Raw genomic sequence first — 16,472 nt, forward strand, 5'->3', positions numbered from 1 at the left:
TTTTTTAGTTATAAGCTAATTAATAATAAGTAGTTATTGTAATATAAGTTATTTTAAGTTTATAATATGAAAAATAATTTGATTTTTTTATCTTGTCTACGAACAATTGCATTTCATACAATGTAATTTTGTAAAGTTCATAAGCAATATTTAAAATAATCCCGTGTGTTATATTATGTCTTATTAAAATTGTCTAAAGCCAGTCAGCAGTATTCATACAATACCCAAGTTATTTATATTTCCGGTAACATATTGTACGTCAATTTATACACGTACTGACATAGTATTATCCTGTAATAAAGGATTATGATACTGACGGTATAGTGTTAACGATATAAATTGATAAATCTATAAAACCAAGTGTCCGGATTGCATTTTAAAATTTAAACTTTTGTTACAAAACATTAAAAAGTGATAACCTTGTAAAAGTGCTGCTGTAAGCGGTCGACCTCCTAGCGCTCCCTCCCAAATCCGTGCACCGTAGCATTTTTATACCGGAGTACCGCGTGCCGAACGACTCTGCAGTCGGAAAAACAGAAATAATTTTATTAGTTTTTTTGGGTCACGTATTTGCGAGTTAAGTAAATAACTTCAATAATAATAAATAATAATCTGTACAAGACGGACATCGCACGGGTGGGTGGACGCGCGGTGTAAACCGTTAATGATACGTTCTCGGCTGGTCAACCACGTTACAGTGAATATAATAATATTAATATATTATTATGATCGCATCTTAGTACGAGTCAATTGTTGTACTGACACGGTACAAGTGGACAATAGTGCAGTGTGTTATCGCGGAATTCGGGTCATTACGCGGCTTTGCTCGTCTGACTATTATGTCGCGTCCTTGGCGGACATGCGCTCCGGTCGACAACAATCAATGTCAAAAAGTATCAGTCCTAATGTATGCACGTGTGTGTGTGTGTGGTTTTTTTTTTGGGGGGGGGGAGAGTGTATTCATTCATTTGAATTGCAAAATAGAAAAAAATATCATTTGTTTATATTTTGCATTCCTGTCTGTTCATCTATAGAAACATTAGAAGCCCATCTTAAAATAATACTATAATACGGTTATACATTTTCAATGATATAGTATTTTCATGTATCTAAAATGCAATTTTATCATGATTTTTATATGAGAAATTCGTAACGAATATAAATTAGGTATTTTTATTAATTCAATGAGAAATAATTAATTTATTTTAAGAATAAATATTTTGACTAAAATGTTCCTTACAGGTATTCAATTTTAATATCTAAGTTTTAAATTATATTTTTATATTATTTTGAAGAATTTAAGTTTGATGTGGGGTACGGTTATGAGGGCGATATTAATGCGCTTGTTTTGAGTTTATTAAAATTGATCAGTAAAATTTACATTTTACATAAATAAATAAATAAAGGAAAAAAATATAAAAAGTAGACACTCGATTTTTTTCTCTACATTTTGCATAGAATACTTATACATCAACTACTATTCTCTGATCCCATTGTTCATTAACCATTTACTAATTTACTACACATCTACTTTTTTTCATGACTTTTCATTAACCTTATGTTTAACTACGGTGTACATTTTGCATACAAATGTATTAACATTATTGTAATATTGTAGAGTGCAGACCATAGATTAATGTATTACTTAATTAATATAAGCATAATTATATTAATATGTGTAGTAAACATGAAATATCATTTTTAATTCGAATATTATTGTTACTAACATTAATATAAGACCTTTGATTTTAACTTTTATAAACATATGCCGAGGATCATTGGAGGTACTCGACCCCCTGAAATATTTTTATTTTTTTTAACCGTAGTAAATTGAATAGAAATTTTTTATAAGTTGTAACATTAATACATATTATATATACCTAGTATTTACATCATTCAATATAAATCTATGATATAATATGTAAATTATTTGTAATTCTTTATAACCGTGATATAAATGTCAAATAGTAATGATAAACAAGAACTTAGATAAGAAATACAAGTGGATCTCATTTTTGTTGTGAACACAATTATTATAGTTTGATTATTATGTATATCTTTAAGTTTCAACTATGTTGTGAAACAATATTATCTAACCACAAAACAATAATTAATGATTAATATTATAGCTTCAGGCCAATAAACATAGATAGGTAGTAGATAGTATAATATAATATAATAGTCTGTGGTATATTATTATTTAATAATCTAACGGTTATTTAATTTCAAATGTTCATTATTATTTATTTATAATTTATGTGTGTTAGGTTAGGGTATTATTTATTATTATATAGAATATTGAGACGTACGTTAGTATTAAAAAATCATTTGAGAAAATGGTATGGAATTGTAATACATATAATAATTCATGAAATGCAACAACACATCTACATTAGAATTTAGAATTAAATTTTCCAAATATAAATATCTTTTATAGCAAACAAAATATAATGCAAATAATGATGTAGTTGAAAATATTGAGTAAGTTTATGATTTGGTCTGTTCAGTTGATCTCATTATAAATGATCGTGAGAATAATTGTTTAATGTTTAATTCATAATTATTGAGTATTCATTATAATTTATAATGTATTCCTTTTATAGGAATGCATTTTTGTGTAAACTATGTAAGAACACAATCTAAAACATTAAAGATTTACTATTGATTATTGTTTTTGCAGTAATATTTAACCTACTATTGAGTACTACAGTCACTTATTACTATTGAAATTATTTTTAGTGGAAATATGTGATTATGTATTTGTGTGTATACTAATGTTTTTATACTCGTAATTTTTGTTAATGTATCTATTCAATTACTGGTGGCTAATATTTCTTTGGGGAAGTAAAATTTCATAAAAATGCTATTAGTAAATACATCCAGATGAATCATTTTAAAAAATTATAGGATTTTTAATTTCAAGACATTATAAGAAATAATGCATGGACACCTGATAGCAATTATATGTTTTTAATAAAAATGTTTGGATAAAAGGAAGACAATTTAATTTATCTGGGTTACAACTTACAACATTGAAATTATTGGTTTGCCTAGTCCGATCTTGAAAAAAAGTATTTCGCAAGGTTCTTAATCATTTAAATTTGTTTTGCTGCTTCATCATAATCTCCTTTACTTTTAACAATCTCATTTTTGTAAGGTTTATGGCTTGTTTTATATTATATTTTTGACAAAATTAAAAATTGTGATCTTGTATATTCTTATTAGTAAATAGTAATAATATTCAAACAAAAAATGAAATGTATTTACAAAACATATTGGTATAATGATATTAATACAATCATATTAATTGATACATTCATCTATGGTTTAAAATAATATTAATACATTGCTATGTTAAAATTCAATATATAACAGTTAAATGCATGGGAATCATAGTTGTTAACATAATTTGTAGTTATAAAAAAATATTATGAGTAGGAAACCCTTACAGAGGTCATACAGTAATAATAAGTAACAATTAGAGATTTTAGCATTGCAAATATTTGGGAAAAAAAATTAAGTGTCCCCCAGACCCCCCTTCAAAAAATAAATAAAAATATTTTAGCTATGGCTCTAATAAAATATCTTATATGTATAATGTATATCTATATATATAAAAAGAAGTGTACATTTTGAATACATTTTATAACTCAAGATCTACCAAACCTGTTTCGATAAAATTTCCAGGACATATTAAGATTGATAAGTACATGGTTTCTGTTTGTACGCTGTGCAATAAGTGGTACCGGAGTTATGGCTTCTTAAGTGCACAAAAAAAAATTAAAAGTTCTGATTATTATTATTATTTTATTTTCGGTAACCATGGTAACAATTTTTTATTATTATTTATTTTTCCCATTTTTGCAATATTTTTTACTGATGTTTCGCTCTTATTGGTTGTAACGTAATGTTATATAGCCCAAAGCCTTCCTTGACACTGTCTTGGACTATCCAACACAAAACTTATTTTTCAATTCGAACCAGTAGTTCCTGAGATTAGCGCGTTCAAACAAACAAACAAATAAATAAACTATTCAGCTTTATAATATTAGTATAGATATAGAAGATAATGATGGAATTGAAATCGATAATTTATTTTAACATCATACTTAATCATTACTATTTGGCATTTATGAATATAAATTACGAATAATTTATTATGGTTTATTTTGAATAATATAAATATATTATAAGGATATAACTTATAAATAATTTCTGTTCATTACATTAGGTACTGCCAAAAAAAAAAAAAAGGAAAATTTCAGAGAAGGGTAAGTGCCCTCCCCCCTTGTCTGTACTGTAGCGTTATCGTAAATCGATTGAAATTAAAATTATTAGTTAGAACACGAAGTACCTAGTTATTTTAACCCTAAGGTTTTTTCGAAGGATTCCACTTTTTATGTTTAAATTATGGAAAAGGAAACCGTTTGTTTTTTGGTTTTAAATATAATATACAGCGTCTGCAGCAGTTGGTATTTAATGGTTTTTAACAAATTGTTATTTTGTGTTAAAATATAAATACTAGCATGCATACATATCATTTTAAATATATTATAATAATTACTAGAATATAAATTGGTTATATTTGCATTTACCAAGTTTGAAATCACAAATTTGTTATTGAATGCGTGTATAGGTACGTAAGCAGTTATAAATTATAATTATAGTTTGTTGTCGAAAAAAATACCAGGTTTTATAATTTTTTACATGTTTAAAATTTAAATCATAATTTTGTCTAGTATATTATTATAATAAATTATACTGTATTATAAAATATAATATTATATACGAGAACATATTAAAACATAACATCATTAAGAGGACGCTCCACCTGCATAATACCTAGCTATGTTGTGTGTCTTATACACGCATAACATAGTTAAAAAATGTTTTGCGTGGGATGACTTACTCCCTCGATATTTATATGAAAATTACCTAAAATTATAAATCGTATTGTGAAGAACTTTATCTCTGTCGTAGCATTTTATTTTTTTCGATAGTAGTAACCAATAATTTTTAATAATTAAATGAAAAAAACCTGAAGTTCTCAAACCGATTACTTTAATTGTATTCATATTATCAAAAAAAATAAAAATAAATAAATAAAATCCTACGACACAGATAAAATTCTTTCTAAAGCGGTAAATAATTTTGGTAATTCTTATATAAATATTGAGGGAGTAAAGTCATCCCACGCAAAACAGTTTTCAACTAAGTTACGCGTGTATAAGACAGAGACATCATGTCATGGGGGTTTGGCGTTCTCTTATTAATTATGTAAAAATGTAAAATAAAATTTTTCTGTAAACAATTGAAAATAATAAAATTGGCTATTGTAAATATCCGACATTCCGGTTTAATTGTTAATACAAAATTATATTGTATTTGAAGCTTTAATTATGATCTAATGATCGATAAATAATGATACCATCATAAAACATTAGTGAAAATAATAAGATTTTTGATAAAAGTATATTATATTATAAAACTTTTAGATTTTATAATATCGATTTAAATGAACATTTTATCAAAAATAGTGTCATATATGTAAGTATCAATTAATTTTCAAGTCTATTTATAAAGAATCACTGGACATTTTAAGACTCTAAAGTCATATATTTTTTTAAAAACAAGTTGACAAATAGTATTATATTGTCATTTTTACATTTTTATTATATGAAAAAAAGTTTGTTCATTTGTTTATTATTTTATATTATATTGTGTGAACAAATCTTTTATGAATAGCTATAAATAGTATATTATACTGCATTTAGATACAAAATATCATCTAAATAAAAGTTATTAAATTTGAAAAAAAATTTAAAATGAGAGATTACTCGATTAACTAAATTTACATTGGATTTATCGAGTAGGTATAAAAATCTTCATTTAAGTGCACTTAAATTTTTCGAGGTTATACATCTCTTAAGTAAGTATTGAAGATTAAAATTATTTAGTTATACAATTTTTCATTACTTTTGAGTTTTGTTTCTAAATTATTGGGAACTGAATAAATAATTAAATACGTTATTTATAATAAGTAGTTTATGTTTATTTGTAAATTTTATGAATTTAAGATAATTCATATGTTTTTAAATTAATGTTTAAAAATAGTTATGGTAGATAAATAGTTAGAAAAAAATAAAATTTAAATAAACTATATACAATAAACATGCAGGTCGGTCTATATATTTTAATTTTAATCGATGATTTGTAAGTATTTATTTTTATTTTATTACATAACATGGTAATAGTAATATAAAAATGTATCCATACAATTTCGTTGCAGCCCGATTTACAGGCGAAACCTCATCATTGATTAATTAATAATGTATGAGATATTTCGTTTTGATATTTCTGCTGTGACTAATTTATATACTCGCTCTTTAGAAGTGTGATATTCATACCAGCTAAAATTTTTTTTGACCACACTTTATTTTCTATTGTTTCTATCAAGCTACACAGATTTTTCATGTAATGATGAAACGATTAAGATAAACGCACCTCTAAATAAAAGTTTGCTAGTCTTAGAAATTATACATAGTCATATTATACGTTAGCTTAAAACATAAAATAAATTCCTTATTCCATAATGACACTTTCAAAAATAAATTTGATTAAGATTTTCATTAATTACTAATTAGTAATAGTTGAATAATATTTTTCTTAGTAAATATTTAGAAAAACGACCAGTTATTTTTAATTGAAAAAAATGTATATTTTTAGTCTTTATTGTTTTAAATATAATGTAGGTAGATAATATCTTATAAAATTTAAGCTATTTCTATTATAAATTATTATTTAAATCTGTACCACCAAAAAATAAATTAAACAGCGAAATTTTAGTTTTGATGGATTGAAAAACATATTAAATAAAAAATTGTACATGTGAAAATTCATATTTTGCATATTTTTTTTCTTCAGTACAATAAATTAAACTCTACATAAGAGTATTGGAGTATTGGCTATTTACGATCATAAAATTGGAAATAAATTGAAACGAGGAATAATTATTAATATTATACAATTCAATAGCTTGTTCCTATCCAAACTATCTATTATCTATTATCAGCTATTTGGCAAGGTACCTAATATAAATTGTTGACATCATTTGAAATTGGCTGGTAGTATAATAGGTAGGCAATTTATAACGAATGAATATATTATTGTAACGGAATATTTGACCACACTTCGTTGATGCTTATTTTTTGTCTGATTCTAAAAACAAATATAAATATTAATAATATTATTAAGTATTGTTATTTAATTTATTTATTACTATTGAATGATTTAGATTTAGGTTTATTTTTAAGGGTTTCTCCAAGGTTCATTATCTTCAATAGTTTGACATCTTCATCGTATTTTTTTTTAATGTTTTTCACTTTTTTCATGTGTTCAACTATTGATTCGTTTACTGAAATAAAACGAATCGAATATTGTATTTTTGATATATACCTTATGCTCTATTATATATTTGTCTTGCTTACAGGGTTGTACAACAGGCTATTATAGTAGAGCCTATGTATCTAGTCTAATTTATATTAATGATAAATAATATATAAATCAATTTAATATAATGATATAAATTTAAAAAAGAAATAATAATAATATATTTTTAAATATAGGTCTACTGTTTGGTTTTATTAACGGTAAACCATAGTTTTTTAAGACATCACTGTGCCACTCAATTCCACTTATCCAAACTTTATTTACTTTGAATATGAATTAACTAAAAGTTTGGAATTCAATTTTATGTATCAAAAATTTTGAATATATCTGATATGGAATTTAGAATTTCATTCTAAAAGATTAATAACTTGAACTTGACTAAAGAATAGAATATTTAATTTAATAAATTTAAAAGATTTTTAAATGCCCACGATATTGTCAACAAGAAATCTTATCTTGTAATCTTGCTTACAAGACCATGCAAATACCTTAATATTTTTCGAGATAATGAATATTTACTGTTAAAAAAATTGTATCGTATAATATTGTTATAGTCATACATAATATATTGTAAATAGATGGGAAATACATAAAGTAATCGCAAGAGATTACCTCTGAATCGAGTGTAACTGAGGTAAATTATAAACTGTGCGATTTTCGATACGGTTGGAGTATAAAATATATGTGTAATGGATATGAAAAAAAATTCTTCAGTTCAGCTTTCAGCATATCATCCAAACAAAAAATTTGGGACTGTGTTCTATTCGTTTTAATTGCTATAATTATAGTGTAGTAACAAGAGTCACACTTAAGGAGTGCACTCTATGTGTGTACAAAAGATCGGTCTATTATTAATACAAGGTCTACGAATTAGGGTAACTAATGAATAATAAAAATATTAACACCAACCTGGATCCTTTACTATATCCTTGTATAAATCGTCCAGTTTTGTTTTAAATTGTTTGTTATTCATGGTTCTTTCGTCTATACAACCTTGGATTATAGTTGCAATTTTTAATAACATTTTTTCAATGGGATCGTTTTTTGGGTCCTTTAAAGAAACTTCATGATTTTTATTTTTTGAGCTGGAAGGAGATTTTTCTAATTGATTTTTAGATTTTAATTTACCAGTTTTTCCATAGTTCTAAAATCAAAAAAAAAAAAAATATTGTTGCGTATAATTTAATATTGTTTTTATATATTTTTTCTTTATAAAGATATAAGTCGTCATGTATGAAGTTATAATAATATTTATGAGTTATGTCTTTCGAATACCAACAAAATAAACAATATTTTAACTAACTCAGACAAAATATAACACTTGGCGTGGCCACATTGTGTATTTATAATTGGATAAAGGCATAAAGCGCATCATTATGCCATAAATAATGATTATTATAATAGTATTTTGTACCACCCATATTTTTGAATTGTTAATAGAAATAATATATATAATATTATATTCAATATTCATAGTAGGCTTATGGGTTAATAGTGAAAAGAAAATATACCTAGAATGTTGATTGATAAGTCATCCATTGACGATACTCAGATTGGTTAACATTATTTACATGAATATAGAAAACAAATAGTAGATGCATAAAAGTAATACATCTTCGAAGTTGATATTTTGATAATTTTTTTTGAAATAATTAAATAGTGATAATCATTTAAATAGGTAATTCATTTCACTATGTGTGTGAATAATAGTTTACATTATAAACTATTGAAAAACTGGTGATAGTTTTTTAAGTATATAAGATTGAATAAAATATGTGTGGTTTGGTTAACCACATGGGCATTTTCAAAACTATAATAAAATATAATTCTGTCAATACACCTACTATACAGTTACACAAATTATATTAGTCCAGACCGTTAAAGATAATAATGCTATATTTGATTTTGTAGTTTCTGTTGTTATTAAAAGTAATTATTTTAATAAAAATATTTAAAAACAATGGGTAACAGGTGTTTAGTGTATTTCTTAAAGTCAGTGTGAAAAAAAGAAGTTCCAAATAAAATAATTATGCAAATTATTAATAACATATTGTTTGCCATTGATACCATAATTAAGTGATTATTGCTTAATTGTCGAAAGGTAAAATAAATAAAAATAGAATAAAATATTATAATATTTTATTTTATGATACTCACTGCGTGTAACACACATGCAAGAACTATCAAAATCACTTTTCCTTGTATGTAGTTAATATTCATTTTGTGCTGAAAATGATTTCCGAAAAACAAAACTTGTAGCCAACGTTTACTATGAGACTTTTAAATCGGAAGGTGGCTCAAAGTTGCGTGTTGATCGTAACGTAATTTTTTTCCTACACAAGTGTTAAATGAAAATGATTTAATTTTCAAACATTTTTGTTTAGTATAAAACAATAGATTCGTATTATGAAACAAATTACGTATTTACTAAAAACAGTTTATTTCAAGTATTTAATTTTCATATTGTTTTAAAAAAAAATCAATATCGTACGTAAGATGTGTATATATTTTATAAACAGTTGGATTAAAAAAAAAAAAAAAAATATGTAATATTATTTACTTTGTTTTTTTCTAAAAAATTCTTAACGAATGAAGTGCGGAGAAAACACACTTGAAGGGTTATTCACAATAATTTTGTTTTTGTACACTTTCGACTATCTAATATATTTTGTGCATTTTTATGATAATTATTTAAATCGTATGACGAGTGCCTATAGTAATTGATGTAGGTATGTTTCTATTATGGCATACTATTATCTGATAAACAATATGCATGTGTTTGCAATTAAATCGAAAATACTGCCGTTTTCATCGTTAGTAAACATGTTTAAAAATTTACTAAAAAATGTTTGAAATTGTTTGAAAATATTTATATTTTATATTTCACTCGTACAGTTGTGATCCATTCTTAAAAAATGAAGGGCAGGACGTTAATATGCATAACCATCGTGTTGGGTGTTTCGATGCTGCAGGTAATTTAATTTTCTTATAGTAATGCACACGATGATAAAAACACATTTTTATGTAAAATATTTTTTTGTCTGCGTGTGTAGGACGTACGTGGTGGCAAGACTGTGACCGATAAGAAACTGAAAAACTGGACTGAGAAAAAAAAAGATATATATAACAATGAAATGGACCTCGGAGAAGTAAATTTAAAAGATAACGTTAAACTTAAAGAACATGGAAACGAGCTACAAGATTTGCTGGAAGTTATACAATATGTGATCACCAATACAATTAATAACAGAGAATTTCGCATGTTTTTGATTAAACGATTCTTACACAACTACGTTAAAGATGGTACAAAATATTAATATATATCTACATTAATTATATTATTATATTTACAATAGGAACAGAGGTATTCCAAAATATGTAATCGCGTTTTCCGAAATTCGTATGACAGATTTCGCTACATTTTAATGTATATAATAATTAATAATATTAGAAACCCTTAGAACACAAAAATGCAATTTTTATTTGACCTGCTTTCATTCGACTTTTGAGCGCTTGATGATATTTGCGATGGGTAAGTACACGAATATAACAAAAATTGGAGAATGACCTTTGCGTGACAATATTTCACTCCGAGCTGGTTACCCGGTACTCAATACATTTTACATATTTTATTAGACGCATTTAGTATCACGGAGTAAAATTTTCGGGATTAGTTTACGGCGATGTTCGTAACACATAGGAATTCCAATTAATCTATCTCAGTAGTCTGCGTAATTGAATTTGCCTCTTTGATACATTTCAAATGAAATCGTATCATTGCGCATAGATCTTCATCCTGGTCTAATATCCCAGATATATTCATTTGCCTTACGTAACAATCTACCCAAACACTTGAAACGTAATTGATGACACTATTGCACATAAACTGATTTGATTTTGTCATTACTGTCATTAGGTACTTTATAATATATAGTAATGTATTTTATTGCGTGATAAGTCGTATTTTGGATTTTCTTCATTTCTCGAACGCATGAAATTGTACAAACGAATTTGTATAATTTGTAGGCATATTGTACCATATAGAACCACTCATCAAACAAATGCTATTCTAAATCAAGTAAATTATACAGAACGTATTTTGATGTGAACGTGGAACATACATGACAGTATATTTGTGTACTTAACAACTATATATACATAACATATTGTATATGCAAGAGCTAACGATATAATAACAATAATACATTATCCGTATATTTGTCTCTAGACTGCATTCATGTATTATGAATAACTAGATATACCTAGTTACGAATTTACAATTGCTGTTTTCGAACGCATATTGGTTGTGTCAATTAATATAACGCATTGCGTAAGGTATTTATTTCATCATAATTCATAAGTATTCATAACATAATATCATGTGCAATATGTTTGGAAGATAAAATACAGTATTGTAAACACTAAACACTTATCACTCAACTGTTGTAGTTAGATTATATTTTCTTGGTCGTATAAAAATCAAAATTCTTGTTTTGTACTCAATTTGTTTTTATAAAAAATAATTTATTATGTTATGTTATTAATTAGTTGTTAGCCGATAATATTTAGATACCAATCTATTTAATGTACTATTGTTGGTATATCGATAAAATCAACTGATATAAAGTACCTATGTATTATTGTTAAAAAATATCATGTCATTTGAACGGATCAGGAATACGAATAGACGTTTTAAAATCATTGTAGCTTGTGTTTCATAAATAGTGATTGGAAATTTTTGATTATAAACTGAAAGAAATATCTTAGTAATATCAGTCGATCATCCATATCCATTTATAGACCTGCAGCAGTGTAGTAAGTTGATATAACGTAGTATTATTCATTTATAATTGATCACTCTTGTTGACCACGGACCATCAGAATATTGAATTACATGCTTGAGACATTTACAAATAGAGAGTGTCAATTAAAATAGATGAAATAAATACTAATCAATAAATATATGTATATTGTATATATATATTTTAAGAAATTTATTTTAAAAATAACAGTGTTAAATTGTAAGCTTTCCGTATTGTTAATAATAATCTGAACTGACGGTTATTACAAATTAGTAATATTAATTTATATAAAAAGTAGATATGCTTCAACTTTACATAATATTATATTACCTAAGACATGAAAATAAAGATAATATAAATATAGGATTCCACACAGAATTGTCACTATACTTTATAAAAATGCACGGGTAACGTTTTAAAATGTAATTTACAACAATATTTTACAGATTGTAAAAGATATTGCACAGATCGCTACATCTTTTTCGATCTCAAGAGGTTCCTATATTCTGTGTATCATAATATATTTAAGTATAGAACCACAAATACCATGCATCTCGGATGTGCCTAAAATAGGTCTGGCAACGAGGTCTATAATAAGACAGCCAATGATTTTTCATTAATCCTGTTTGTGAAATGCCTAGGAGCTAGTCTTGGTTTGAGTCATAATCTGTCTGTATTTTAACTGACTAGGTGAATCCCTTCAGACGGTATATATTATTATTTGCCGTACTGATAGCTATTTCGTGCTATTAGGGTTGGAATTTTGGTTTTAGTAAAGACTGAGCGAGTAACTATTTTGACGATAATGGTTGAAATGAATTATGTAAAATATGTTGAAGTGTTATAATAGGTAATATTATCCAAAGTAAGTTAAATGACGTTACGAAAAGAGTATTTTAAACTTTTAAGTGATTAATTTATCTTCGATTCTTTTTTTATTATAAAAGTTCAACAAAACAATATTTTGTGTTAAACGTGGTTATAAAATGTGCCTGTAGAGAGATTTATTGAGCTCGTGAAAGTTCATAATTGTTTAATTTTCAATATTTGTGAAGCATTATGCATAAGCCAGCTGAGTTTTGTGGTATAAATTATTTAAACGTATTGTTCTTATTTTGATTGCATAGTGACATTTTTTTTTTATTCTGTATTCTATTTAAATCAGTTAACTAATAATTTAAAAAAAGATTAATTTTTGTTTTATGCTCCCTGAGTGGGTTTCTTCAATAATATATTACTTGCAACTAGAATTATGAATTGTAATTTGTATATGTTTATTCTTTGTATTAAATATCAATTTATAATCCTATGATATTATGAGTGTTTATTAAGAGTTTATTATAATACACACTTTTCTTAATGAATTTATATAGGTAGGTAATATTCAAACTTCAAACTACAAATAGTTTTTGTATTTCAAAAGTTGAGCTAATAATGAATTATCCAAATTATTTTCATAAACTTACTTACCTATATTTTTAAAACAGCATAATTTAATTATTTAATAACTTTGAAGTATAGTTTAAAATCATATTTTAGTTGATTGCAATATTTAATTTTGTAATTGACAGTTTAGTCTAATAAATGTATTATTCTATTGCAGCATCTAAATATTTGGATAAAGTAAAGGAACTGAAGAGGAAAATGGATCCAATCGAAGCTAAAAATGACGATGATAAAGATAAAGCAATGAAAATTTAATAAAAGTATTAATAACTACGATTTTTAAAGTTGATTAAATAAAAATTAAAATAGATTGAATATAAACTAAATTTAATCAAACTTGGCAATAATTGGTTTACAAAGACCTATACGATGATCAATATTATTGTTAATTTATTATTATTTTTTTCTCAGAAATTAAGTAATTGCTGATAATCCATAATTTATACACCAGATTATCGTTTATATTTTAATTTTATTTTAAAACAAATTTATATGGATTATATTTTTTTCAATTGTCGATATTAATATTTCTTAGTGTTTTTTGTTTACACATAACATAACATAAAAAAATAATACGAAAGCTAAATAAATATTGCATAAATTAAATTATATTATACTTTTTAGTTTTTCAAGTATATTTTATATAATATAACATATGTAAAAAATAAGTATAATTTATGAAAATTTTTCGTATTTATACTTTTTAAAATGTGTTATTTAAGGGTCTAAACTGTAAAATGGATAATAATAAATTATATTATATTGCATAAACCAAATCATACTTTAAAATATTATAACAATTTATAACAACACTGTTAAAGGTCATTATATTATTAAGAAGTAATATGTTGGATGTATGAAATACGAGTAATAGTTTAACTTTAACAATGAATATTAGTTTAAAACTAACTATACATTTATGACTATGTATACTTATAAGATAATGTTACCTTTAAGGGTTAAAGAATGTAGTCTAAATTTTTATAAATTCCACAACCTTATAGATTACACAAGTAGGATATAACGGATGCATGTAATAGGCATGTATCTTACTAATTTATTTGTATGAAACGAGAAACCCAATTTAGTATATTTTAGTAGTTTAGGATTCTTGAACCACTTAAATTTGGAAATAAAAAGATCAAATGTATTATACTTCTTTCACAGGAACATTTAACTAAATAGCATTTTTATTGTTATAGTAACTTAACAGCTCGATTAGTCTGTATCAGTTTAGAAATATTTTAGAAAAATATTAACTAGTTTTCATGTTTGGAGTAGTTTCGCTGTGCTAAACATGTATTCAAGAAGTTTATTTTACCATTGGCTTAGATTGTGACTTTAATACTATACGTGTCCGATAACTTTGTTTATTATAACATTAATCAAAACTATACGACAATGTCCAAATTGACATTTGGCTTGAAAAGGTTTTTGAAAACAAAACGTAATATGTATTTTAGTAATTCTGCCCTCGTAATGTAAATATTTAATATTTACGGTATTTTGGGTGATGTTTTCTCTGATATTATGATGTACGGTTGGTATGATTGTAACAAGTTACATTTAATAATAATATAGGATGTACACAAATACAATAATATATAAATTACTGTGAAGTATTAGTTAGAAATCTATCTGAAAACATTTGAAGTAGAATTTTAAACATTATGTTAGCTAGTATAGATATGTATAATATATATTTATCAATACATTTACATTGCATATAGGTTTTAATTGAGATAATCTTATATTTAATTTAATATTTAAGAGAATTTTTTTGTTAATTTTTTGGATGATTCTGATTTCTATTTTTCTCTTTGAATAGAAATATTTAACGATTCACATTTTCACATTCGTGTGTCAGACGAAAATAGTTGCAAACCACATCCATATGATATTTTTTGCTTTAGCGAGGTATTTTTGGTGCATACAATATCTGTTTACATGACAGTAGTTTTCAAAATTGATATACTCGTACGGTGAAAGAAACACAGCGTTTTATCTTCATTTGAAAATTAGATACTTTAATTAAGTATTATAAAAATTACTAAGTACTATAGGTATGTAGCTTGTATTATATTATTTTTAAAAATTCGATACGTTTTCAAGATGTTTTGTTCTATTTGAAGGTATGAATATTTGATCAATACCGAAATAAAAATAGCAATTATAATTAAAAGATTGATCTTTCAAATAATATACGAACATTTATAATGAAAATACGTTGAACAATTTTGATGTTCATAATTTTTGAATAAATTATTGTGGAATTTAGTATTTGCCATATTGATTGAATGTATTACTTACATATTTTTAAAACTAAAAAACTTTAATAAATAATACATCATTAAAATGAATTAAGGTAACGTTCGTGGACATAATCATTATCAAAATAAACTTTGATCTAATTTAAATAGCATCGATTTATCGATGACATTAAAATACTATATACCTACTTGACTTGATGTATTATAAATATTCTATTTGTATCAAATTGTATCGAAGAATTAGTCTCGTAGATACTGTTATATCAGTTCATATTTTTGCCAATATTTTGAGTGAAAAAAAAAAATATTGAAAACATTATTATGGGTTACAACCATATTTTGATAGGCATCAATCGTGAGTCTCCGTATAATGTTTGTCAAATATAATAAATGTATAATTTCGTGATAGATGAACGTTGAATTATTTTACTCACATCATTCAATGTATTATTATTTTCAAGCATATTATTAAAGACTATCTGATGAAGCTATTATATTGTGTTGG

The 16,472-nt window shown here is 25.0% G+C and overlaps 2 protein-coding genes across 2 annotated transcripts; one reads left to right on the forward strand and one right to left on the reverse strand.

The window, feature by feature from the left end:
* Positions 1–6,693: 6,693 nt before the first annotated feature.
* Positions 6,694–10,108, reverse strand: LOC114126897 (uncharacterized). The gene is made up of 5 exons (XM_027990940.2): positions 10,010–10,108; positions 9,607–9,782; positions 8,359–8,593; positions 7,280–7,414; positions 6,694–7,218 (listed from the first exon to the last, which is right to left on the reverse strand). The coding sequence occupies exons 2-5, from the start codon at positions 9,667–9,669 to the stop codon at positions 7,202–7,204; spliced, it is 450 nt and encodes a 149-aa protein (XP_027846741.2). The 5' UTR covers positions 9,670–9,782; positions 10,010–10,108; the 3' UTR covers positions 6,694–7,201.
* A 147-nt stretch (positions 10,109–10,255) lies between these two features.
* LOC114126898 (uncharacterized) lies at positions 10,256–14,306 on the forward strand. Its single transcript, XM_027990941.2, has 3 exons — positions 10,256–10,421; positions 10,503–10,752; positions 13,855–14,306. Exons 1-3 carry the CDS (start codon positions 10,365–10,367, stop codon positions 13,950–13,952), a joined length of 405 nt encoding a protein of 134 aa, XP_027846742.2. The 5' UTR covers positions 10,256–10,364; the 3' UTR covers positions 13,953–14,306.
* Positions 14,307–16,472: the final 2,166 nt, after the last annotated feature.

This window comes from Aphis gossypii, chromosome 1, assembly GCF_020184175.1.
Source record: "Aphis gossypii isolate Hap1 chromosome 1, ASM2018417v2, whole genome shotgun sequence".
Classification (NCBI taxonomy): Eukaryota; Metazoa; Arthropoda; class Insecta; order Hemiptera; family Aphididae; genus Aphis; species Aphis gossypii.